This window comes from Bipolaris victoriae, assembly GCF_000527765.1.
Source record: "Bipolaris victoriae FI3 unplaced genomic scaffold scaffold_63, whole genome shotgun sequence".
NCBI lineage: Eukaryota > Fungi > Ascomycota > Dothideomycetes > Pleosporales > Pleosporaceae > Bipolaris > Bipolaris victoriae.
Window position 1 is genome coordinate 31,230 of NW_014575329.1, and position 22,476 is coordinate 53,705.

A 22,476-nucleotide genomic window follows, 5' to 3' on the forward strand; every position below is an offset into this window, starting at 1 on the left:
TAACAAGACCCGGTCGCCGGACAGACTCACGGCGCACCAGCATGAACCGTCTGGTTATTATTGCACGTGTTGTGCACGCCGACTGCCCAATGCACAACTGCCAGACAAGCTTCCGTCTCCCTGCGCCTTTCCCGTTCCTGGCAAGATAGTCTGCGGCAACGGCCCAGGGTTCCGCGTCGTGACCAGTGGGACTCGTCTACTTCGAGTTAACCAAGTGGTAGTGCTTAGGCAGCAGAGCGGACGCTGGCACACGACTCCAAAGTTTGTGAGTATATAGCAGGTATATCGACATACGCATAAACACGCTGCCACCATGCACCAAGGAACATCCCGTCGGAAGGATGCATGGCCAGCCCATGGGACGACCCACGACCCGCGTCCAACGGCCGGGTCGACGGTGGGTTTAAGTAGACAAGATGATCACCATCAAAAATCGTCTTCGATACTCAGTCTGGAACTCCAAAGAATCCAAGCTATGAACCGGACGCGATCATCACTACCAGCCAAACGTTTCATCGTACCAAAACACATCGTGGCCCTTCTTCACCCATACCTCGACATTGCTCCTTAGATCGTCTGTCATCCGCTTGGGGCCACAGCAAATCACAGCAGTCCGCACCCCCTTGCTGAACACCTCGTCTACAATTCCCCTGAGATCGGGCCTCCCACTCTTGATCGCCATACCCTTGCGTGGCTTTTCCATCTGCTCCTCCATGCTCAGCAGCTGCTCATTCTCCTGCATTTCAATCGCCTCGCCATCTTCGTCATCCGAATCAACGGCAAATGCACCACCAGACGCATTCGCATTGACTTGCAGATTTGGTCCCGACGGCCGTGTCACATAAACCTCCACGTTGCTCGGTCCGTGCAGCAGCCCATTTCCGTTCGCTTGCATCCCTGCACCGCCCTCATCGTCATTGTCATCGTCCATCTGCTTATCCCCAGATTGCGAGTTTGCAGGGAATGCCCACTGTGTCTCGACAAGCTTCTGCACTGCCCATATGAATCGGATCTGCGTGCTTGTCGGCGTGAGGCTGTGAAGCTCGCGAATGCTCCGATAGATTGGCATAACAAAAGTTGCTCCCACGCCACCAGCTACCAAAAGCACTTTGTCATAATCTGACAGGTCTGGCAGCCGGGTCGATCCGCCATAAGGCCCCTCAAGAGTCAGTGGCAATATTGGAATGTCGCCGCCTGCTGTGGGCAGCATGGGTACGCTGCTGCCCCCCTGTGCCAGAGATCGCGCAAGCTCCGCAAGGTACTTTGTGTTCCCGTTGAGCGTTCTCGCAATCAGTAGCAATTCCTTGTCTTTAGACGGGAGGGATGCAATCGTGAATGGGTTTGTCTTGTTAACAGCGAGCATTTGATCGTACCATTTGGGAGTCTTGCCTTGATTCCCGGGTTTGCTGAGGAACACATGCTGTCCAGGTTTCCAGGTTAGAGCTTTGCTGTCCGATGGTAATGGAATGCGAACTTGAACCAGGTTGGTACCGGGAAGAAGCTTGATGGTGCCTTGGTACGTCTTGAGACGCAAAGCGCGGAAGATGAGATGTAGAGCCTCTACTGCAATAATCTCATACACGTATACGCGGAGATGCGATACGTGAAGGAATAGCGGCACAATAATCAAGTTTGCAATGGCAATGTGTGAAATGTAGAAGACGCGGTAGTTTCTCTTCCGCACAAACCCAAGGGCAGTGGTGCTGATGATGGAAAAAAGGATGATGCTGATGAGGCCCCAGATCACGTCCCAGTCCTTGATTCGCTTTGCAATGAAGCCAGACAAAACGAAAAAGTTGAGGTAGAATGCCGTGTGCAGCAGGAACAGAAGGAATACGATGCGTCCTAGAATTTGGTGGAAGTTCTTAATCTGCTCATGTGAGAGTCGCGTCAGAAATTGCACCGGGCTGTATGGTGCTCGCATGGCCAGCAGGTAGTGAATTGGTAGTTGTGATGCGCCAATTTGCCCAAATCGCTTCGTCAGATGAAGATAATCTACCCATAATTAATCAAACAAACAAACAAAAAAATGAAGCTCGAAAAAATAAATCAAACATACCTTTTCCAGTGTGTGCAACTGAGAGGTAGAGCAGCCATATTGTCCACGCAGCCGCACCGATCCACTCTCCTCTTGTTCCCCAGGCCCAACCCCTAATGGCATCTTTTCGCATCCACCACATGATCCTATTGCACCCGCCATGCACCTTTCTCAACCAGCCCAACCTATCATTTGTGCTTTTTGCAAAGGAAGGAGATTTAGGCTGATCATATTTCAAGCCACTTCTGATGACCCATGAAATGGCAAAGCCCAGCTGGAATAGCGCAAAAATGACCAGCACCGACCACTGTGCAACAAAGCCATACCAGTCCAGATACTCGCGGCGCTGGTGCTTCTGCTTGTCGTCGAGAGATTCAAAGTAGTACCCAAAAGCCCAGTACCGATCCGTCGTCACCTCGTGGTGACCCTCGTGGCGGCGGAGAAGGAGATCCATACTGGTTTTGTCAAAAGCATGCGGTGTTAAGCTTTTATAGAAGGACTTGCCGCGAACAGTGGAAACCTCGGCTAGATAGCAACAACGACTAAGTACTCTGGCGGTGACGGTTTGCTAACAACAAAAAAGTCCGGATCCAGACAATCAGTGTGGAGAGCTGTTTTTCTTTTTCTGATGATATATACTTCGGTTGTTGTGTACGTGTCACGATCACGGCCACAAGTCGGAGGTTGGTTGATGGCTAGACTTTCCCACCTGGACGCATTTGCTGACTGAACTGGCGCCAAAAGGGCGATAAGCCAATGGGAAATGTGTTATATTCGGACAATGACAGGCACCCCCCCCCTTTATTCAACTCTACCTACCTTTCAGCCCTTTCTGATTCCGAATTTTCGTCAAACTCAGTTTTGGGGTTGTCGTATGGTTATGCGGCGGAAGTTGGGAGGGGGGGCTTGAATAAAGAGGCGTTGTATTCAAGCGTTGACGGGCATGGGTCTAATTTGCTACACAGGCGGTTAGGCGCACCCCGCTAAACACGGTCATGCATGGCCAAGCGGCGTGTGTGGCGCCCATGTGTACCACAGGTGGTGCAAGGTGTCTTCCTAAACTGGTCATTATTGGTAACGAATTGCAATATACGTACATGTACACTATGTCTGCTACTGCTCCCAAGACCCCGATTTGGCTCGACTGCGTGTGTACCTGCTTTTATCTCCTGCGCATCCCATGAATACTAACCCTCGCCTCGTAAGGATACCGGCCATGATGTGAGTGTGATAGCTACATCGCTGCCCGCTTGTTACTCAACACTGTGCCTCAGGATGCATACGCACTTCTTTTGTGTGCCCATGACCCTCAAGTCGAGCTACTTGGTGTAAGCACAGTTCACGGCAACGCTGCGCTCGACCAGACGACCTACAACACTAGGGCGATACTCGAAGCCATTGGTAGGCGCGATGTTAAAGTCTGCTCTGGCGCAGCGAAACCGATTGCCCGCGATGCTGTACACGCAGCCGACATCCATGGTACCTACAAGACTCAAAGCCCAGTGAACATGCACTGATTTTTTGCAGGCGAGTCCGGGTTAGATGGAGTCACGTTGCTCCCAGTGCCAGTTGAGCCAGCAGCCACCGATGTCGACCATCTCGAGGCCGCATACCGGGCGCTCATTGCTACGCCTCCAGACACCGCCTGGCTAGTTTCCACAGGTACCCTGACCAACATCGGCTTGTTATTCCAGAAATACCCTGATCTGGTCGGCCACATCAAGGGCCTCAGCATCATGGGAGGAGCCGTCGGCGGAGGCTTTACAGATGCGCCAATGGGCAAAGTAGAAGGCGAAGGAGAAAGATTTGGCAACTGGACTCCCTACGCCGAGTTCAACGTAAACCTACCTTTTCCCCGACTCTTATTCTTCTCAAACCACAAGGCTAACAACATCACAGATCTATGTAACCTACCTCACTCTCCCATACTTTACCACAACCCAACCACTAACTGACACCCACAGTGCGACCCAGAAGCCTCACACTTCATCTTCTCCAACCCCATCCTCCGCCCCAAAACAACCCTCATCCCCCTCGACCTCACCCACCAAGTCCTCGGCACCCGCAAAGTCCGTCAAACCCTCCTCTACGGTTCTGCAATCTTTGATTCCGCCTCTCCAGCAGAAAATGACCAAACACCAACCCCCTTACGCGCCCTCTTCACCCAAATAATGTCCTTCTTTGCCTCCACCTACGCGGAAGTCTTCTCCATCACCCAAGGCCCACCGTTGCACGACCCCCTCGCCGTCTCCGCAGCGTACAACCCGCGCATCTTCGATGACCGAGACGGCGAGCGCTTCCTCGTCGATATCGTAACGCAGGGTATTCACTCGTCTGATAAATCGCTCGTCGGTGAGCTCGGCAGGACAAAAGTGACGAAGCTTCCTCCTGGCCAGCCTGGCTGCAGGATCCCGCGAGCAGTTGACCTGAATGCTTTTTGGGGGAGCATCGAGAGTGCCCTGCAAAAGGCTGATGCTGTTAGTCCATTGCCGAGGGTTGAGCTTGAGGTGTTGGAGCGTGTGGGTGTTTTTGAGGGGGTGACCAGGCCCAGTGAGATTTAGATTTAGATACTAGATCTAGATCTGAGAGTAGCTATAAACGGATGTCCGGGTTCTGTTCGGATTTGCGACTTTTCTTCCAACAAGAGAAAGAGGGGGAGCATTGTTTGGCGGATAGATAAGATTGTGGTGAAGGATGGCTAAGCATATTGGTTCCAGACTCTTTTTCTTTCCCTCTTGTTCTTTACTTGCGGAGCATGGATAGGGTTGGTCTTGGGTCTTGGGGTCTTGGTTACTTTTCTAGCCTAACTGGTAACAAGCGTACATGTGTACGTGTACATGTGCGTGTCTGACTTTTTCCCTCTCTCCCATCTTTTACATCGCCGATGTAAGCAGTCTTTACGATACGATGTAAGATTCACCAACTCGCTTTCATCGGAGTATCTTCAGGTCCTCGGGAGGAACCGGTGGTTTTTTTTTCTCCTTTCTGGAAGGGTTGGCATGGTTCTTGATAACTCTTTTTTCCTGTGTCCACGTGTGTAAGTATGTACTGGGACTAGAGGAAGACTGGGAACATGGGGACATGGGGTGGCTGTGTTTGCTTCCCAAGACAGACTGGCTCATTGCCATCAAACTGGGGTGTTTCAGGAGAAGTTTCCTCGTGTTTTGTCCAAATAGACTTCCGAGCACCGCAAGTGCCAGATATTGTGGTGTGCAGAATGTTCGCTGGATTTACCACACATTGTATGCCTGTCTATTCCCCCCTTACCTCGAGTTAATCTATCGGCGATATGCCAAGTGACGCGTATGTTACAGCAATATTAGTGTAACCCGTTTCATATCACGGACGCAGGGTGGTCTACAGCATGCTTACAGCCTCTAAAAATACAGTGTGCTCTCTCGCCCTTAATAAAGCCGCCGCAAAAGGCACGTTACGTATCCTATTTCCATAATGGCTCGGTAATATCACATCCTTGCTTGTGTGATGAGCCAAGTGAAGACTAGAAGCATTACAGTCATACGGAACCTTCCTCTGAATCGAGATCTAAGAGTGTCCAAGTCGGCTTGGCCGTGTGAGTACTAAGATTCCAGCGAGGAATACCCGTACGTATTGTACCGTCACGTTAAATTACCGGACAAGATTACTGGACAAAGATGACAGCGAAATCAAAGTGTGTCCGAAAAAGAACACGAAATGGGCGTTTAAGTAAGACCGATTTGGCTCAATATCCGTGTCCTAAACTTTGGGCCCCGCAACTGTTCTCCCCACAAGCGTATGTAGTGTGTAAGTATGGAATAGGGGTCCGTTTTTTGGGGGTAGTAATGTGGGTGCAGCTAAGTTGTACGCAGCTTGGCAAACTGAGTGCACTCGCATGTCCCGCCCGCTCTTGGTTCCCAAGAGATTCCGCAGCGAGGTCCAAGACATGCGACAGACGTCAACAGACCTATGCGCGTCCATGGCGCTCGTCATTGTGCCGTGGTATGCGTTGCCGTAGGCACGTGGCGGTGCGGTTTGGCAGACGAAAGTGGCTGATTTCCTCAACAAGAGGTGCTGTCCACTCGGTCCAGCGGCATTTCGTCCGGCAGCTCCATGGGGCGAGCATGGCGAGAGGGCATGTGGCTGAGAGTTGGATCTGGTGCCAAGATGTGGCGTATGCAATGGACGCGGCGAGCTTTGTACTGACCCGAAAGAGTGCGACGGATATCTGCTCCGAGCGCCTACTATACATTGCAGAACGGGCGGCATGTCAGATCGAAGCAACAGTCTGGTTGAGAGTGTCAGTAAATGATGTCGCGGCGATACCCTGAGACGGGGCTAGCAAACGCTGGTCCAAGCTGGCACAGCCATAATGCCAATACCCTCAAAAATTCTGGGCACTCTTGGCTGGAACAATTGCCAAGTGGGCAGCGGAATCCCGCTCGCATATTAGCAATATCGACTCTCATGGACCAACTAATAATCAAAGTTGGCCTCTCCATGCTTGTTGGTTGGCAGATGGATGAATGCAATGTAGTGCAATACAGGGAGTATTTTGCCCAATCAAGGACGCGGTGCACGATTGCGGCTGCTCAGGTCGAAAGGCGCCGAACGACGTCAGCCGACCTAGAAGAGGCAGCTCGAGTTTGGTGTGAAAATGGGGGGTTAGAGGCATGGAGACCAAGAGCTAGGTTTGCGTGAACCGGATCCAGGGCCGAAAGTACTTAACTGCTAGTGAGCCATGGCTGTCAAGGCGACTGGGACGGTGGTCGTGGCGACGGCGTGGTTTCGAAGCGTCAGAGTTACGTGTGACACAATGCTGGGATGTGGGCGGAGAAGCAAAGGGCAAAGGGCTACAGAATGAGAGCGCTACATGTGTGCACGAAAGCAGGTAATCAGGCAAGCAAGCAAGTGTGATCCTTGGGGGGCTGCTTTGGCTGCTTTGGCTGCTGCTGCTGCCAGACCTGTTTTGTGGAGAGGATGGCGGGGCATAGTGGCCGGCCGGCAAAGAAGAGTCGCCACTGCAGGCACGCGGCCTTTACCGATGACGGGTCAGCCAGAGAGGGTGTGTGGGTATGGCCGGACAAGAATTTCCGCTATGCTCCAAGAACTCCGCCTGAGCTGGGCAGGCAGCAGCAGCAGCAGCGACTGGGTTGGCAGCACGTCGCAACAGCAGGGAGACGGGCAGCGTGTGAAGAGGCGGGCGGGCGTGTTTTGCAGCGGCAACAGGCAGCTCAGGGCACAGCGAGTGAAGGCTACGGGCTACGGGGAAACTGCCTGTCGGAGCGCGATGGTGAAAGCGAAAGCGCGCAACCCCCCCCAGCTGGCAGCGGGAGGGCCGGCTGCTGGGAAGGGCAGAGAGAAGGGCATGGTGGGCTGGGTGTGTCGGCGTCGCTGTCGCTGTCGCCCCAACGGCCAATGCCAGCACGCGCCGATTCGTCGCTGAGGGGTTTTTGGGATGCGTCCGATGCGACCGGCTTATTAGGCCAAGGTCCAAGCGCGCACTAGCGCGGCAGTCTAAAACTTGGCCCCAAGAAAATTGGCAGGAGCAGGGTGTGACCAGCTCCGCTCCGAGCACTGCCCAGTCCCCTACATCAGACGCTCAGCGCCCCCCTCCCCCCGCGAAATCCATCTTGCTTGTCTCGGCGCTCTTCTCTCTCTTCTTATTCCTGGCCTCCAAGGACGCGCCTTTGCCCCCCGCAATCTGGTCCTGTCCAGTCCAGTCTCGCTCAGCCGACTGCACTCTTGCCTATCTAGACGCTTTGTGGTCTGGTTTTCTCCCTCCTTCCTCCTCCTCCTCTTCTTCTCTCCACTTCCAAGCACTCCACAGCAACTCTACTACTCCCTGCCAAGAATGAGCGACGTACAGAACGCCGTACCAGCGGCGGCCACCACACCGCAACAGCAGCCTCAGGGCACCCCCATCCAGCAAAATGCCCCAACGCCCGCCTCAGTCGCTGGCGCTGGCTCCGGCGACCAGCTAGTCTGCCAGTGGCAGAACTGCGGCGACCGCCTGCCATCCGCCGAGCAGCTCTATGTAAGTAATGCTCGTCTTGTGCTCAACCTACCCTCGGAGCGCCTGCAATACCACCATCCCACAGTGTACTGACCATCGACCAGGACCACGTTTGTGAGCGTCACGTTGGCCGCAAGAGCACCAACAACCTCAACTTGACGTGCCAGTGGGGCAACTGCCGCACAACAACCGTCAAGCGTGACCACATCACCTCTCACATCCGTGTTCACGTGCCCCTGAAGCCACACAAGTGCGACTTCTGCGGCAAGGCCTTCAAGCGCCCCCAGGATCTCAAGAAGCACGTCAAGACTCACGCCGATGACTCTGTCCTGCTCCGCTCACCAGAGCCAAACCGAGGCGGCGCCCACGGCGCTCAAGGCTACCCGGGCCAGAACGGTAAACGTAAGTCCTCCTCATCTGACTTGTCCCAAAACACATCTCCTTGGACTCGTCTTCCCTCCGTCCCCTTTCAATATCTAACAGTCGGCTACAGTGGTCGCTGACTTGCAGGCGCTTGCCGCTACAGCGAGTGGATATCAATATCCCGATGGTGCACTTGGACCCAATGGTGGCTACGGCCAACAACACCCCGGCGGTGCTCCAGCTGGCTTCTATGGAGGCCCACCCCAGAACTCTGCTTATGGACCCGTTTACTATGCAGTCAACCAATCTCAGCAGCTCAACAACGACTACGAGATCAGGAAGCGTGCTGCTTATGATGCTCTCAACGAGTTCTTCGGAGATGCTAAGCGTCGTGCAATTGACCCTACCACCTACTACGACGTCGGCCAGCGGCTCATGGGCCTGCAGGGTGTTCAGCTCCCAGTCCTCGGCGGCGGCGGCGGTTACCAGGGCGGCATGGGCGAGTACGGCCACGGAGGCACCATGGTTGCTCAGGGACAGCACCCACCCATGCACCACCCCTACTCTCTGCCACTGCCTAACCTCAGGACCAAGAGCGATCTTCTGAACATTGACCAGTTCCTTGAGCAGTTGCAGAGCACCGTCTATGAGAACCCCAACCACGCTGCCGCAGCTGGTGTTGCTCATCCTGGCCACTACATCCACACTGGTGCCGGTTACCGCTCCAGCAACTCACCACCCGGCCTCTCTTCTAGCCACTCGCAATCCTCCCACACCACTGCTATTGGATCTACTAGCGTCGAGACTCCAGCCTTGACCCCCGCGTCCAGCGTTCTATCCTACGGCTCCCAGCACTCACCTGGCGCCTCGCACTCCAGCGGAGTTTCTCCTACATCAAGGAACTCGATTGGTAGCATGTACCCCACTCTTCCATCTGTCAGCGCCATGTCGGACATGTCCGCTGCAGCTCCATCATCGGGACTTGCCCCGGCTTTCGACACCGACAACCGTCGACGATTCTCTGGCAACCTTCTGCAGAAGGCTGCCCCTGATCGATCCGAGAGCTCTATGGATACTTCAAGCGACGTCGGTTCTCCCAAGGATTCTGAGCATGATAGCCTTCACCACAACGTTAACCAACTGGCTCTCCACTCTCCCAAGGTTGACCCTGCTCTTCGCTCGCCAAGCGTGTCTTCATCGACCACCGAGCAGGGCGACTCATCTCAACAATCTTGGGTTGAGAACATCCGCGTAATTGAGAGGCTTCGTGCTTACCTCAAGGAAAGGCTCGAGGCGCATGACTTCTCCGACGACGACGAGGACGTCAAGCACGACGAGGAGCGCCGCATGAGCGATGATGATGCTCACAATCTTTACCCAGTCTTGCGCGCTGTGCAAGAAGGACGGGAATAGGTCTGACGTAGCTCATAAAGGTTCATGATGCTTTGCGGAGTTTGGGCTGGGAGATTGGCGTCAAGGCGTTCGTGAGGAACCACTACCGGTCGAGGAATAGGCTCAGGGTACTTTGTTAACACGGCCATGTCTTGCTTCTGTTCTTTGTATGGTCACTACTAGGGAAAATGTCTTTTACGACCGATTTGTTGAGTTATACATTAGTTAGTTATGGAGGTCGAATTTCATATGTTTCAATCTGTTAACATTTACTGAATAAGTCTACATTGTTGCTTGGTAGTTGAATGTCTGCCAACCTTTGCGCTGTGCTGTGGTACTTGCTTGGTATGCTTCTTTATCGTTCGCCAAGCCCACGGCCCATGTGCATGTGTAATCGGCCTTAATCCCCCACACTGATACCCGATACCAACCGTCATCGTTCCCCACGTTCCTATCTGTCCAGAACGCCGGGTGCTTATAATTATAGTTTTACACGACCCACTCGGAGCCGCGTGCCATGCATTGCGGCATGTGAGCTTTGGTCTCTTTGCTTTCTTACCCGTTAACTAGCCACCACACGCACGCCTGCATTGTCCAAACAAAACGACAAACCATCTTTGTTTACAACAAAATCCAGTCTCGTACATCAAGACATCATGGCATACGGGCGAGGAGGTGCGGGTAATTATTATGCAGCTAAAGAAGAGAGTAAGAAGGCTGCCGAGGTGGGTGCCTACACGAGCTCTACAATCTAGACATTACGCCCGAGTTGACATTATATCCAGGACATTGAGGCAAACCATTCTGGTTCATCCGTGACTCCAGCCACAGCGCAGCCCTCTAATGCATCGCAAAGTTATGCACACATGGGCCGGGGCGGGGCAGGCAACTGGTATCAGCCTACTGAATTGCAGAAAGACGGTACCTTCACTCAACCTGGCGATTCTACTGCTATACCTACATCTCCTACCCCACAGGTTAGCACGCCATGGCATCCTGAGGGCCAGGAGTTGCCTATTGCGAGGAGCGGAAGAGGTGGAGCAGGTAATTTTGTATGGAAGAGCGAAGAAGTGGGAAAGAAAGAAAGAGAGGTCGAAGACGCTACCAAAGAGGGATTGCGCGAGCAGGCAGAAAGGAGTGTTGAAGCAGAATTGGCTAAGCCACCTGGTGCACTGCTTGGGAAGAAGACCGAGAAGGGCTGGTAATGGGTCCAGGCACCAGAACTTGACGCAGAGCGCATCGCGTAGTGAGACAGCACTTACATGAATAGTTTGTCCAGCTCCCCTTCAATAAGAAAGCATTCAACTCTGAGACGCTCTTTGCGCTTGATCCCAACGACGAAGGCTGCACACATCTGACATCTGCAGTTGCAACTAACAACCTGCGAATAAAAGCCATCACATCCGAAATTCACACCACAGAGTACTGTCCATTTCCCTCACCTCTCGAATGTGACTAAACTGGACCAAGAAAGCCACATCATGACGTCGTGTCCTATTATGGAAAACACGGTCCGTGCACTTTGTTTATCCACGCCCTAGCCGATTTACTCCCACATCCCGTATCCCGTCTCTCCCCACCCACAGACCATCTTTGTTCTCCACCCTCAACTCCCTTGTTCATTCAAGCTTCGCAATTGCTTGAACACTCGGCGCAACATGGCGCGTCGCTCTGCTCGTCTTTTGAAGGTATGCATCTCTATCCTGATGTTGCCCCTAGGCTGTTTGTTTACATCTGCTGACCTGTTCTCCTTCCATAGCGCGAGGCCACGCCTGATGGCTCAACAAAGCCCAACGACAGCCGGCAAAACGCGTCCCCTGCAGACCTAGGACTTCCAGATCTCCCCGAGCTCCCAGAACCATGCACGAAGACCCCGTCGCAGTCAAAGCCCTCTGAGGGCGTCCAGCCTACATCGCAGCCGCCGCAAGTACCAGCTATGGCTACCCCTACGCCCCATAAGAATAGCTCAACCAAGCTGCCCGTTGCAGCTACAGAGATTCACACGCCCAAGGACCGTACCACTATCAAGCCTGCAGGTCAGGAAATGCACCCGGCGCATCATCATGCAAGCACGGCCAAGGTTTTGGATGAGGCGCGTTGGCTAGGGTTCCAGTCGCTGGGCGCGCACACTGCACCACCAAAAGCAGCTGGTCTGGCCGCAGGCCAGGCTACTCCTTCCAAAACTCCTGTACCCACCACTACAGGCTTGACCTCAAACATCGAGTCTTCGCCGGATTTCCGCTTTCGGTTCAAGTCTCCCGTGCTCGAGGGCCCCAAACCAGACGAAGCCGGATTGAGCCCAAGCTCGCGCAACATCTTGAAGAGTGCCGGTATCACAGGTACCCCTGGTGCCGGTAGTCGTGCCTTGTTTGGTATGTGATAATATAGATTTGTGCATACCTTTCATTCTAACCACTTGACAGGTACTAGCGAGTGGTCTTCCAAAGCCGATGTGTCACCCCAACGCAAAAAGGCAGAAGCCAAGGGCAAACTGGCCCGCTTCAGCGATGTGCATATGAAGCAGTTCAAGAATATGGACTCGATCGCCAACCACCCTTCTGCATTCCGTGCCGATCCATCTCGCTTCAAGCCTATTATTGGCCAGCCGCTTAAGAAATCGCCTTCAAAGCCTGACCTTGCGAAGCCTGAGACAAACAGACTCAAGCGCACACAGTCCAAGATTGATATTGCAGAATCGAGCGCAACTCCCAATAGTATTTTGAAACGCACGCAGTCCAAGTCGACCATGACAGGTTCTGGAAGCAACGTTCCGCCAACGCCATTGAAACGCACACTGTCCAAGTCGGATCTTGCCGGACCCAGCGTGCCACGTTCTGAGCCTGCGCGTCGCATGGCGCCCCCAAACCGCGACGGTCGTCCCGCCTCACGAGATGGCGAAAGCAGTCGTAACCCAACATCAAAGCGTGTCAAGCGGACCGAGTCTGACGATGCTGCGACTACCCGTCCCGAATCTCACGAGAAGAACCCTGAAGATTCTACGCCTGCGATTGCAACTCCAGCGCGCAGGATCACGTCTCAAACTGCGCTTCCCCGTCTGGCCGCCCGTCTGATGACGCCCACAAGGTCGTCGGCCGCCCGTTCTCAAAGCGTCAAGACCCTGAAGACCACCTCGATGATTTCGACCTTTGGCAAACCACCTTCTACAGTCAAAATAGCAAAGTCAGCATCTACAGATCAGGCATCATCTCCATCCAGTAAGCTTAGTCAGATACGGGCTGTGAGGGATGGTGCAAGAGAGGGTCTGCGCAAGGCATGTAGCCATGCTGAATATCATCAGAATCTTACTGACATTGTATAGGCAAGTCACAACCTTCAGCTTGTTCGCTCCATCCTTCGTACTCCCAACCGCAAGTACTCGAATGACCCCAGCAAGATCGCAGCAGGCACACACTTGTCTCCCCCTGTGTCTTCGAACTTGGACAATGCCCTAACCGCAGTTCCAGCCACGGCTCCTGTGAAGAAGCACGTCAATTTCTCTAGTAGTACTCTGGAGCGGGCTTCGCACGAAGAATTGGGCAAGTCGCCGTCGCCAATGAAGTTTGGCGCAGGCAGTGAGGTCCCCACCGGTGCCGTGATATATCCCAACTTGAGCTCTGTCATCAACAATCTGGAGCGGTCCCAAGAAACCGAAACCTTGAAAGGCTCGCCATCACGACGTCTCGTATTCGGTGGCGAGGCCCCCAACCACCCACGCTCTTTTTCATTTGAGTCTGGGAAGGCTGTCAACTTTGGTACGTATGATTGATCTGAGTTAATTGTATCACTTTTGCTGATATTCTTCCAGGCCCTGCATCAGCCGGTACGGTCCGCATGGTCCGCAACAGTGACACTCCATCGCGTGCCGAGGGCAGCAAGCGCAAGCTAGAAACTCTGCAAGAGAACTCTGATAAGGAAAACGATGGCCCTGTCGAGGAGGAGGAGACGCGCTCATCCAAGAAAGTCAAGCATACTTCTGGACCGACTCCAAAGACTCCTGCCCGCACCAACAAGCTGCCACGTCAGACCCCAGGAAGCCGATCTACTACTATCAGCAAATCGAGGCTGGATTTCCTAGCCACACCCAAGCGGAGCAAGGTCTAACCATGAACTCTCTTGGACGCCACTTGTTTGCCTTTCCAACTTTGCTGCTTCTTGGCGTTCTGCATGTCGATGCAACCCACCAATACGACTTATGACACTTTCCTAATTTCACGAAATGGGCGTCTTTTTACATGTCACTGGGGCTGGGCGTAATAATCGGTGCTTTTGCGTAGGATATGAGCAGTCCAGATCTGTTCTTCGGTTTATAGCATCTCATGTGTCCGATGGGCATTGCATACAGCGAAATCGGTCTCGGTGTTCAAGCTTAGCTTATGTAACATATACTGAATTGAAAATGCGTGTTCATATCAAATGTATCCAATTGCAATGGCTCTGCTTTCTTTTGTTGACGTCGTTCCACATCACGTGTAGAATTGCTGGTGGTGTTGACTAAGCCGTATGCCAGGTCTCGTGCGCAGCCTAGTCGGACCTTTTCCTAGTGCGACGTCACTTCGCTAATACGTTTGGCCGATCGACGCAGACGAGCGGTTCGACCGCTCATAGAAGCCCCCACTGCACACACAAGGACTTTCCCAACTACTTACTACGTCATTTGAGTACGCGCGGACACATTACGCCTTGCTAACTAGCAGGGCGCCTCACTCGACCACCGTGGCGTCGCTGAACACCCTAGTCGACGAATTGAAGAAGTCCTTCAATTTCTTCAACAGCAGCTCTTTACTAGGCGACAACGCAGCTTCTTCAGACAATACCGAGCATCAGTCTACAGACGCGCTATCAAAGGCTATCCGCTTCCTGCAGAATCGTGGTCTGAGCGATATCACCGAGATCGTCACGAACCCTCGCTTTGACGATCCGACCTACCTTGTCACAGTTGCTATTGCACTGGCCTCCATTATTGTGGGCATGTCTTGGTTCTCACGCGCTGGCGGCAGCTGGGGAGGGCGCTTTTCGCCATTTGGCCGCCCTGGTAACTCGCCCAACGCTGGCGTCGTAAACGACTCCGATTTCTCGTACATCACAAACGAAGACTTGCGTCGTAATGGACAGGCATCAACACCTGAAATTGTAGACTGGGATGACAAGAACCCTGAGCGAGAAACAGATGTGCTCATCTTCAAGCATGGCCGAACCCACTATCCTACACATTTCCCAGCGCACAGCATACGTGATGGAGACCTCAAGATCGGTACGGTACGACAGGCCGCGGCGAAGAAGTTGGGCGTCGATGACTACCGAAAAATACGCATGTTCTATAAGGGCAGGAATTTGAAGTATGATGAGCGGACTGGACGGGAGGAAGGGCTACGTGGCGATGGCAGTGGTAGTGAGATTCTAGTCACAGTAGGCGAGGCACCTATCGGCGGTCATGGGGCTGCCTCAGAAGAGGTACCACCACGCGCCTGGAGCGAGGGCGAAGAGGACGATGACGATGATGACGACTCCGGCGTAAATACATCCGGCAAAAAGAAGTCTCGCAAGCGCGGCGGCAGAAAGAGCAAGAAGAAAGGTGTCTCCTCGGGTAACGCATCCGGAACTTCGACACCTGGCTACACCACCGCCGGAGCTGGCGCGGAATACCTCCCCATCCCTTCCCACATCAACGCCGCACCCCGCCCTACCTCTGCGCCGCCCCAAAACATCTCCAAGCCCGCTCAACCTCAGACCCCTATGGGCAAGCTCGACGCCGTCGCCAGCAAATTTCATACTGAGCTAGTCCCACTGTGCATACAGTTCATGTCGAACCCGCCCGAAGACAAGGCAAAAAAGACGTTTGAATACAAGAAGCTGAGCGAAACCATCCTCACGCAAATCATTTTCAAGCTCGATGGCGTGGATACCGAGGGTGATCCCGATGCGAGGGTTAAGAGGAAGGCGCTTGTCAAGGAGGTGCAGGCTATGATGGGCAAGTTGGATGAGGTAGGGAAGGAGTAATGTAGTTTTTTGTGTGCTAGAGTGGGGGAGTTTTTTTTTAGAGAATGCGATTAGTTTAGATGAATGTAATATGTTCTTTTTTTTCTTTTTAATGGGTATGATGATTGTGGTGTGAGAGAGCTCGAAAGAGAAAAGAGATTCTACACCAGTTTTTGCAAGGTTTTTTGGACGACAAGGTCTTTCTTCCTTGTCTTCTTTTCTTTTCTTTTCTTTTTTTTGTGCTCACCTATTTAAATCGGGTTCCTCGCCTTGTGTAAGAAAAGGTTCAAGTACGCGCGAACTACCCTTTTTTTTTCTTGTCTTTTGCAAATTCCTACTCTTTGCCTTTTTTTTTAATATAAATGTTCAACCGTGACCTGCCGAACAATTATGTCATAAACCATATGACATGGGGTTGTTACTTGGTATCTTGGAGAGTCTGCAACTAAAAAAAAATGATTCGAAGTTTATGCAGTATTTGTGTGTATTCAGGTATGATTGAGAAGATGAGCTAGGGATAGGACGGGAATGCAGCTATTGAGACTGTGTCGTGATAACAATCGAAGCTTCTTTTTTGGTATTATGACAGCGTTTTCTTCTACCTATAAAATCTCGTGTCGTCTTCGGTAGGTGGGTCGGTATGGAAGTTGCTGGACTGGTACGTTAGGTGGGGTGGATTAGCTGAAGAAAGGGAGTCTCATCAATAACCTAAGGTTTGAACAAAGTGCTCTGGGTTCAAGTCTAAAATGACGAAATGTGGTTTGGTATGTAACCTGTTCCCTATATATTGATGTGGGGATGATAGATACGCAGAAATAAGCGCCTGGATTAATTGATTTGTACACTGATATTTGTGATCTGTACATATGGAAATTTAAGACAAGTAAAGTGTATTGTCTATAATACTACTATAAAAGGCATGGTATTATCACGGCGCTGTTTAGGTAAGAATCTTTTTTTACTATAGTGTGCCAATGTCTTTATTTTTCAAATTTTCTTGAATCTAGTACCATATTACGTTTCGTGATTCAAAGCCCAAATAATAAATGTTTTTAGATAGGAACGTTATATCCTTCATTTTTCATCTTCTTGACTTTCAAATTCCCAGTCCATGAATAAAGGACACAACAGCCTTGTTAGCACCAATTGCTGGACGTCTCATTATTTTGATTTATGTCGTCTCCAAATCCATGCTTACTTTAAACGTCGTCGCAGTACGTCCGAAAATGCTTCTGGCTTCACGGAGGGGTATTTGGCGTTGTCTATATTGTCACCAAGGGAAATCTTTCCAGTTAATGTGAAGTATTGACTAGCACTGTATAATAGTCGCTTTATTAACTTGAACTTTAGGTGGGCGGTGGTGTTACAACTTACGAGAGGGTTTGCTCTATGTTACCAGCGCCATCCAACCGCTTCTCAAGGACGGTCAAAGGTCCTTTGGATTTGAGGACTTGCTTGCAGCCGGTCACTAATTCCACGTCATTGGCGATTTCCACTATACTTTTATGATCTCCTCGAACTAATTGCAATTGTAAGTATTATGAGTCAACGCACCAGTGGGGAGGGGTGCTACAGTTGAAGAAGCCAGATGCATTCGGGTCAAGAGCCATAGCAGCAACATATTCTGCTGCTGTCCAATACGAGGTGAGGTCCCATTTCTCATTACCAGTTCCCCAATACCTAAGCTCGTTCGCTTCCGGGTACCAGACTTCGAAAATGTCAAGAAATGTCTCGATGAGAAGACTAATCAGGATATGCACACCTTTGACAGAAGGTTTTGTGCCCAAGTATGCTACAATATCGTTTGTAAAGTTTTTAATCCCCAAGTCGGTCGGATCGAGCTTGCGGTAATCTGCAGTGTAGTCACTGGCGATGTAACGCGGTATACCCTCTTTTTCACAAAGATCAATTAAACTTTTCTGTGTCTCGAGCATGACTTCATTGCTCGAGAAGTAGCAGCATATTACCACACTGCAACCGCGCACCAAGGTGCGCAACGTCTCAGTGTCGTATGGGTCGCTCTGTACCAATGAAATGCGAGAATTGGATTTCAGATCATCCGGGATCTTGTTTATGTTACGTGAAGAGCCGCGAATGTGGACATCAGGTTGTTGGAGAAGTGATTTCGCGATGAGAAGAGCAAGAGTGCTGCTGATGCCAGCGATTGCGATAGTAGTTGGCATTTTCGGGATGTGCAGGTTCAAGACGGGAACTAGACTGACTGAAATTAGATAAAACCTCTAACTAAGGTGCATGCTGTGCCATAATATAAATCTTCAAGCCTACTAGCCGTAACTAGCCCGGGTCTTCTAGTAGCCGAATGCCGTATCGGATTTGATCAGGACATCATTGACTAGCTTCAAAACTCATTCCGCTTACCAATCCACTGCTCATTTGACTCTTCAGTTAGTTACTGCTTCGAAATCAAGTATTGTAGAGGTATATAATGCTTGACACTGGATTGACCAAATTGGTTTACCGTTACCGCTCTATGGACTCGCATCCAATCTGTGGAAAGTGCAGTTCTCTACATATGGAGAAGTCACTGTCCATGTAACGGTACCTCTCGGATATAGATTAGCGTGGAAAGTACAGGGTAGCAGGGGTATTTTTTCCCAACCAAGGGTGATGCAGCATTTCAAGAACAATCGGTTGATATGCCTTCGTAGATTACAATACGCGCTCTATATTCTTCACTACACTATATAAAGACTAGCAAAGGGTATTATCAAGTATCTAAGCATGAAAATTGGCTAAGGAGCACCCTTGGTTGTGAAAATATACCCCTGCTACCGTCTACATAGGCCAGATCTATAGCAGATATAAACAACAAATCTTATATCACAACACAAATAGTCCCGAGATAACGTATGCTGATAACCTGATATTATGTAGAGTATTCCCACTATGATTGGTGACGAGAAAGAAATCTATCATGATAGAAAGCTCGTTCTCTGTTCTTGAACAAAAAGATGACTAGTACTAAAGCTTCCCTAACAGTGCTCCTGGGCGAGATAATGAGGTGAATCCATCGGAATAATAATGTAAAGCTCAAGGATGGATGATAACTAGTTAACCTCTACTGTTGTATCTTTATATGGGGTTTTTTTTTCTGAAGATTTTTCCTTTCCTATACTAGTCACATGTGAATGCTTAGCATTCTATCCCTACTACCATCGGCTCCCCAAAAGGTTAACTGCCTGGCGTTAGCCCTAACCCGATATCGAGAAATAAATAAAAAATTTGGTACTCCCTTCCTGCCCTTCCTGCCCATCATGCCCATATAAAATAGATCACGCAATTAGTCTACCGATACAATCTAAAACCAATGCAGTAAGGTAAACATACTACACCGCTCCCTTTCAAAGCGCGCGCGCATTAGCAGTACTCTAACGAGCTCGCAATCCACGCAAAAGCGGCCTTATTACTAGCTTCTAGGCCCCGAGTAACCAGAATACCTTTCAAAAAGTCACCTAGTGTCGGCGGTGTTTCCCTAGCCAAAAAATTCGTCATAACTCGTGTGTTGCCCCTCATTGAACCCCACTTTGCCAGCATTAAACAGCGCGCCTTGATCCTCATAAAAACGTGCCCTCTACGTTTAAGAAAGAAGAGACATCTGAACTTTTTCTTTCACTGTTTTCAAGGACTATCCAGGAACTTACACATTTGGTTTTTCTCAACCGTAAATATGTCGCAGCAATCTGATATAACGCTTTATACGACGCAGACGCCGAATGGCATCAAGATCTCCATTACTTTGGAGGAGCTGGGGTGAGTGTGTTTTGTGCTTTACGAATACGTTTCAATAGTCTTCGCCTTTTTGTTATTTCGCGTCATCTGAATCGGTTCTGTTCTATTTTCCTTTGTTGTCATATGAGCATTTCTCTCTCTCTCTCTCTCTTTTTGATTGTATACATTCACGAACAGGACAGTTGGCATCGTGTCACTTCATCTCGAGAACAGAAACGAGGTATCAAGAATCTCGTGATGAGTAGTGAGATGTAATTGCGACCTGCTCTGATCCTTACACGATGTCGACATATCGTTTTCAAAATATCCCTTCACCTTTTCACCTTTTCCTACGTTCAGTCTCAACCTCGAGGTGCAGAAAATGGCATCATCATCATCATCACACATATGTTCTATGATCTTCATAGTCTTGAAGATAGAGAGAGCAACCCATATTCAAGGCCACATCACATACCACTCAAGGGGAAAGATCAACATAACTAAACCTCCACCCAGCCTCCCCTACAAAGTCCACAAGATCGAAATATCCAAGAACACTCAAAAGGAAGACTGGGTAAGTTCCCCCACCCCACCCAAAAATAAATAAATATCATTCCAACCAAACAACCATACAACAGTTCCTCGCCATCAACCCCAATGGCCGCATCCCCGCACTAACCGACACCTTCACCGACGGCAAACCCATCAACCTCTTCGAATCCGGTAGCATCATGCAATACCTCATCGAGCGCTACGACACAGAGTACAAGATTAGTTTCCCCAAGGGAACGCGCGAGTGGTACGAAATGAACAATTGGTTGTTTTTCCAAAATGCTGGTGTAGGACCTATGCAGGGTCAGGCTAGTAAGTCTTTTCCTTCTTTCTTTCTTTCTCTCTCTCTCTTTTTTTTGTTGTTGTTATTGTTGAGATGTTTGGGTTTCATGTGATTATCAAGATCTTTGTAAGAGAGGGGGTGTGTGTGCCAACGACCAGGCCTGAAGCAAGATAGTAGTAGGGCTTGGCAAAAGGGGGGGGGGAGAGCGTCGTTTTCTGTTCAATGATCCCTGGAGCAACATGATGTGCGCGGCGGTTGCGCGTCAGGCGGATTGGGATTGATTGATTGAGTGACGGCGGGAGCCAGCCCAGCCCACCCACCCCTTCATCAATCAAATCAATCTTGCCTCGGGATGTGGGGGAGCGGCGCGGGCGGGGAAACTGCCAAACAGAGGCAAAGATCCTCGAGCCGCCTTGTGATCTACATTATTTGCTAAAAGAGTTTTGGAGGGGCTGTCAAGAGGGGCAGAAGAGCAAAAAGGCGCAACAAGAGAAAAAAAAAGAGGACCGGATCAAGGCTGACAGAAATCTCTTTGAACAGATCATTTCACGCGCTATGCTCCCGAGCATATCGAGGTAAGCAACACAGGTGGCTTTTGCTTCATGCCGTACGCATAAAAATAGGAAAAGAGTGCTGACACGATTGTGTGTTTCTCCATGGATTTAGTATGGTGTGAACAGGTACCAAACCGAGACACGCCGTCTCTACTCTGTCCTTGACAAGCATCTCGCTTCTGACAACAGGCCATACCTGTGCGGCACAAAGTGCACCATTGCCGGTGAGTAGCGTGTCAATTTTTCTGTTGCTTACCCAGTCCATGTATTCAAACATGGTCGCACCCTGCATTCTCCCCTCCTTTCTCTTCTGCCAACGCATAGCCGTTTTGCTGCTCCTGTCTCCCCATCATCGATCATTCGATGGTGGTTGGAAGAAAAAAATGAAACCGGTTTGTTGCAAAACCTTATGTATGCGGCGGATGGGGCTCTCCCGCAGCCCACCGAAATGCAATCAGCCGGCAATTCCCTTCCCCGTCCATCCCGGGATTATTTTCACATCCATTACTCGTTCCCAAGGCACACACACACAGTCCCTCTCACCTAATTCCTCATCTCCTGTCATCTAACCAAACTTTAGACATTGCTCACTATGGATGGGGAGCGGCTGCCGGCTGGGCAGGCGTCGACCTGGACAGGTTCCCTGCGGTTCAGGCCTGGCTGGACCGAATGGAAGCACGTGAGGGGGTGGAGAAAGGCCGCCACGTCCCCGATCCTCACACTATGAGGGAGTTGCTCAAGGACAAGGCCAAGATAGCGGAGCAGGCTGCTAAGAGTCGAGCGTGGGTCCAGGCCGGCATGAAGGAAGACGCCGAGCAGCAAAAGTAGGGTAGGTTGCGCGTAGACTTCGTCCGCAGCTGATAGCAGTTGCTCTAAGAACAAGCATTCTTAATTGTATGTATACAAGATGTGGAGATGCTGTTCTTAGTAGCGTCAAGTCTCCGGTTGAGTGCAGCCGACATGATAATACCCCGGATCTGGGGATTTCTACAGCTTGCTAGTGCCCTTCGTATTGAGATGTGTGTGTGTGTGTGTGTGGGTGTTGTGTGACATTCATTCGCAAATACGAATGCGAGCCCTGAAACTCTCCCTTTTTGTCAGTCAGCGCCCAAGAAAGAGACGGAGATCATGAAGATAATGATGAGAAGAATAAAAAAGGACAAGGAGGAAGAAAAAAACCGTCATGTGCCGTGGCATCGTGAGTCACGCAGACCTTCTCTCGGTCAACCAAGTCCCAGGCTTCGGGAAGATTGTCTCGGCTGATCGGGGACCTGGGGAGCTACTACTCGTAGATAGGTATGCTTCTAGAGTCGGTAAAGTCCTGTTTGCAGAATTCTAGATCGGATTCAGAAACAAGGGTATTCCGATGTGGGCAGGGCAGGGCGATCCGATCTAGTCTATGGTGATCGTGAAACTCCTTGCACCCTCTTGGCAGGGTATATACGGACGAACATATTTGATAGATGGATGTTTCATGCTGTCGCTACGCCATGAGAGTGGCTGGCGAGAGACGTGGACTAGTCTGGGCTGGGCATAAGCCGCGAAATTGTGCTAGGGGCGTGACTTGTGTGAATGGAGAAAAGGAAGCGACACCGGT

At 50.9% G+C, this 22,476-nt stretch overlaps 9 protein-coding genes across 9 annotated transcripts; 6 read left to right on the forward strand and 3 right to left on the reverse strand.

Annotated features, from left to right (window-relative positions):
• Positions 1-496: 496 nt before the first annotated feature.
• On the reverse strand, positions 497-2,492 carry COCVIDRAFT_103831 (hypothetical protein; the record flags this gene model as incomplete). The annotated part of the gene is made up of 2 exons (XM_014699345.1): positions 497-1,995; positions 2,060-2,492. 2 exons carry the CDS (start codon positions 2,490-2,492, stop codon positions 497-499), a joined length of 1,932 nt encoding a protein of 643 aa, XP_014554831.1.
• A 652-nt stretch (positions 2,493-3,144) lies between these two features.
• COCVIDRAFT_28132 (hypothetical protein) lies at positions 3,145-4,599 on the forward strand (the record flags this gene model as incomplete). The annotated part of the gene is made up of 6 exons (XM_014699346.1): positions 3,145-3,186; positions 3,245-3,259; positions 3,313-3,517; positions 3,566-3,876; positions 3,938-3,943; positions 4,003-4,599. The coding sequence occupies 6 exons, from the start codon at positions 3,145-3,147 to the stop codon at positions 4,597-4,599; spliced, it is 1,176 nt and encodes a 391-aa protein (XP_014554832.1).
• Positions 4,600-7,066: 2,467 nt separating this feature from the next.
• Positions 7,067-7,258, reverse strand: COCVIDRAFT_103902 (hypothetical protein; the record flags this gene model as incomplete). The annotated part of the gene is made up of 1 exon (XM_014699347.1): positions 7,067-7,258. A coding segment is annotated over one exon (192 nt), but the record flags the coding sequence as incomplete, so codon positions are not given.
• A 610-nt stretch (positions 7,259-7,868) lies between these two features.
• Positions 7,869-9,806, forward strand: COCVIDRAFT_28133 (hypothetical protein; the record flags this gene model as incomplete). Its single annotated transcript, XM_014699348.1, has 3 exons — positions 7,869-8,051; positions 8,135-8,432; positions 8,524-9,806. 3 exons carry the CDS (start codon positions 7,869-7,871, stop codon positions 9,804-9,806), a joined length of 1,764 nt encoding a protein of 587 aa, XP_014554834.1.
• A 635-nt stretch (positions 9,807-10,441) lies between these two features.
• On the forward strand, positions 10,442-10,990 carry COCVIDRAFT_103917 (hypothetical protein; the record flags this gene model as incomplete). Its single annotated transcript, XM_014699349.1, has 2 exons — positions 10,442-10,510; positions 10,571-10,990. The coding sequence occupies 2 exons, from the start codon at positions 10,442-10,444 to the stop codon at positions 10,988-10,990; spliced, it is 489 nt and encodes a 162-aa protein (XP_014554835.1).
• A 1,646-nt stretch (positions 10,991-12,636) lies between these two features.
• COCVIDRAFT_103946 (hypothetical protein) lies at positions 12,637-13,104 on the forward strand (the record flags this gene model as incomplete). Its single annotated transcript, XM_014699350.1, has 1 exon — positions 12,637-13,104. The coding sequence occupies one exon, from the start codon at positions 12,637-12,639 to the stop codon at positions 13,102-13,104; it is 468 nt and encodes a 155-aa protein (XP_014554836.1).
• A 1,649-nt stretch (positions 13,105-14,753) lies between these two features.
• On the forward strand, positions 14,754-17,057 carry COCVIDRAFT_39302 (hypothetical protein; the record flags this gene model as incomplete). Its single annotated transcript, XM_014699351.1, has 2 exons — positions 14,754-15,767; positions 17,040-17,057. The coding sequence occupies 2 exons, from the start codon at positions 14,754-14,756 to the stop codon at positions 17,055-17,057; spliced, it is 1,032 nt and encodes a 343-aa protein (XP_014554837.1).
• A 207-nt stretch (positions 17,058-17,264) lies between these two features.
• On the reverse strand, positions 17,265-17,944 carry COCVIDRAFT_17492 (hypothetical protein; the record flags this gene model as incomplete). Its single annotated transcript, XM_014699321.1, has 2 exons — positions 17,265-17,280; positions 17,316-17,944. 2 exons carry the CDS (start codon positions 17,942-17,944, stop codon positions 17,265-17,267), a joined length of 645 nt encoding a protein of 214 aa, XP_014554807.1.
• Positions 17,945-19,449: 1,505 nt separating this feature from the next.
• On the forward strand, positions 19,450-21,707 carry COCVIDRAFT_103890 (hypothetical protein; the record flags this gene model as incomplete). Its single annotated transcript, XM_014699352.1, has 6 exons — positions 19,450-19,532; positions 20,007-20,064; positions 20,129-20,354; positions 20,866-20,900; positions 20,992-21,103; positions 21,460-21,707. The coding sequence occupies 6 exons, from the start codon at positions 19,450-19,452 to the stop codon at positions 21,705-21,707; spliced, it is 762 nt and encodes a 253-aa protein (XP_014554838.1).
• Positions 21,708-22,476: the final 769 nt, after the last annotated feature.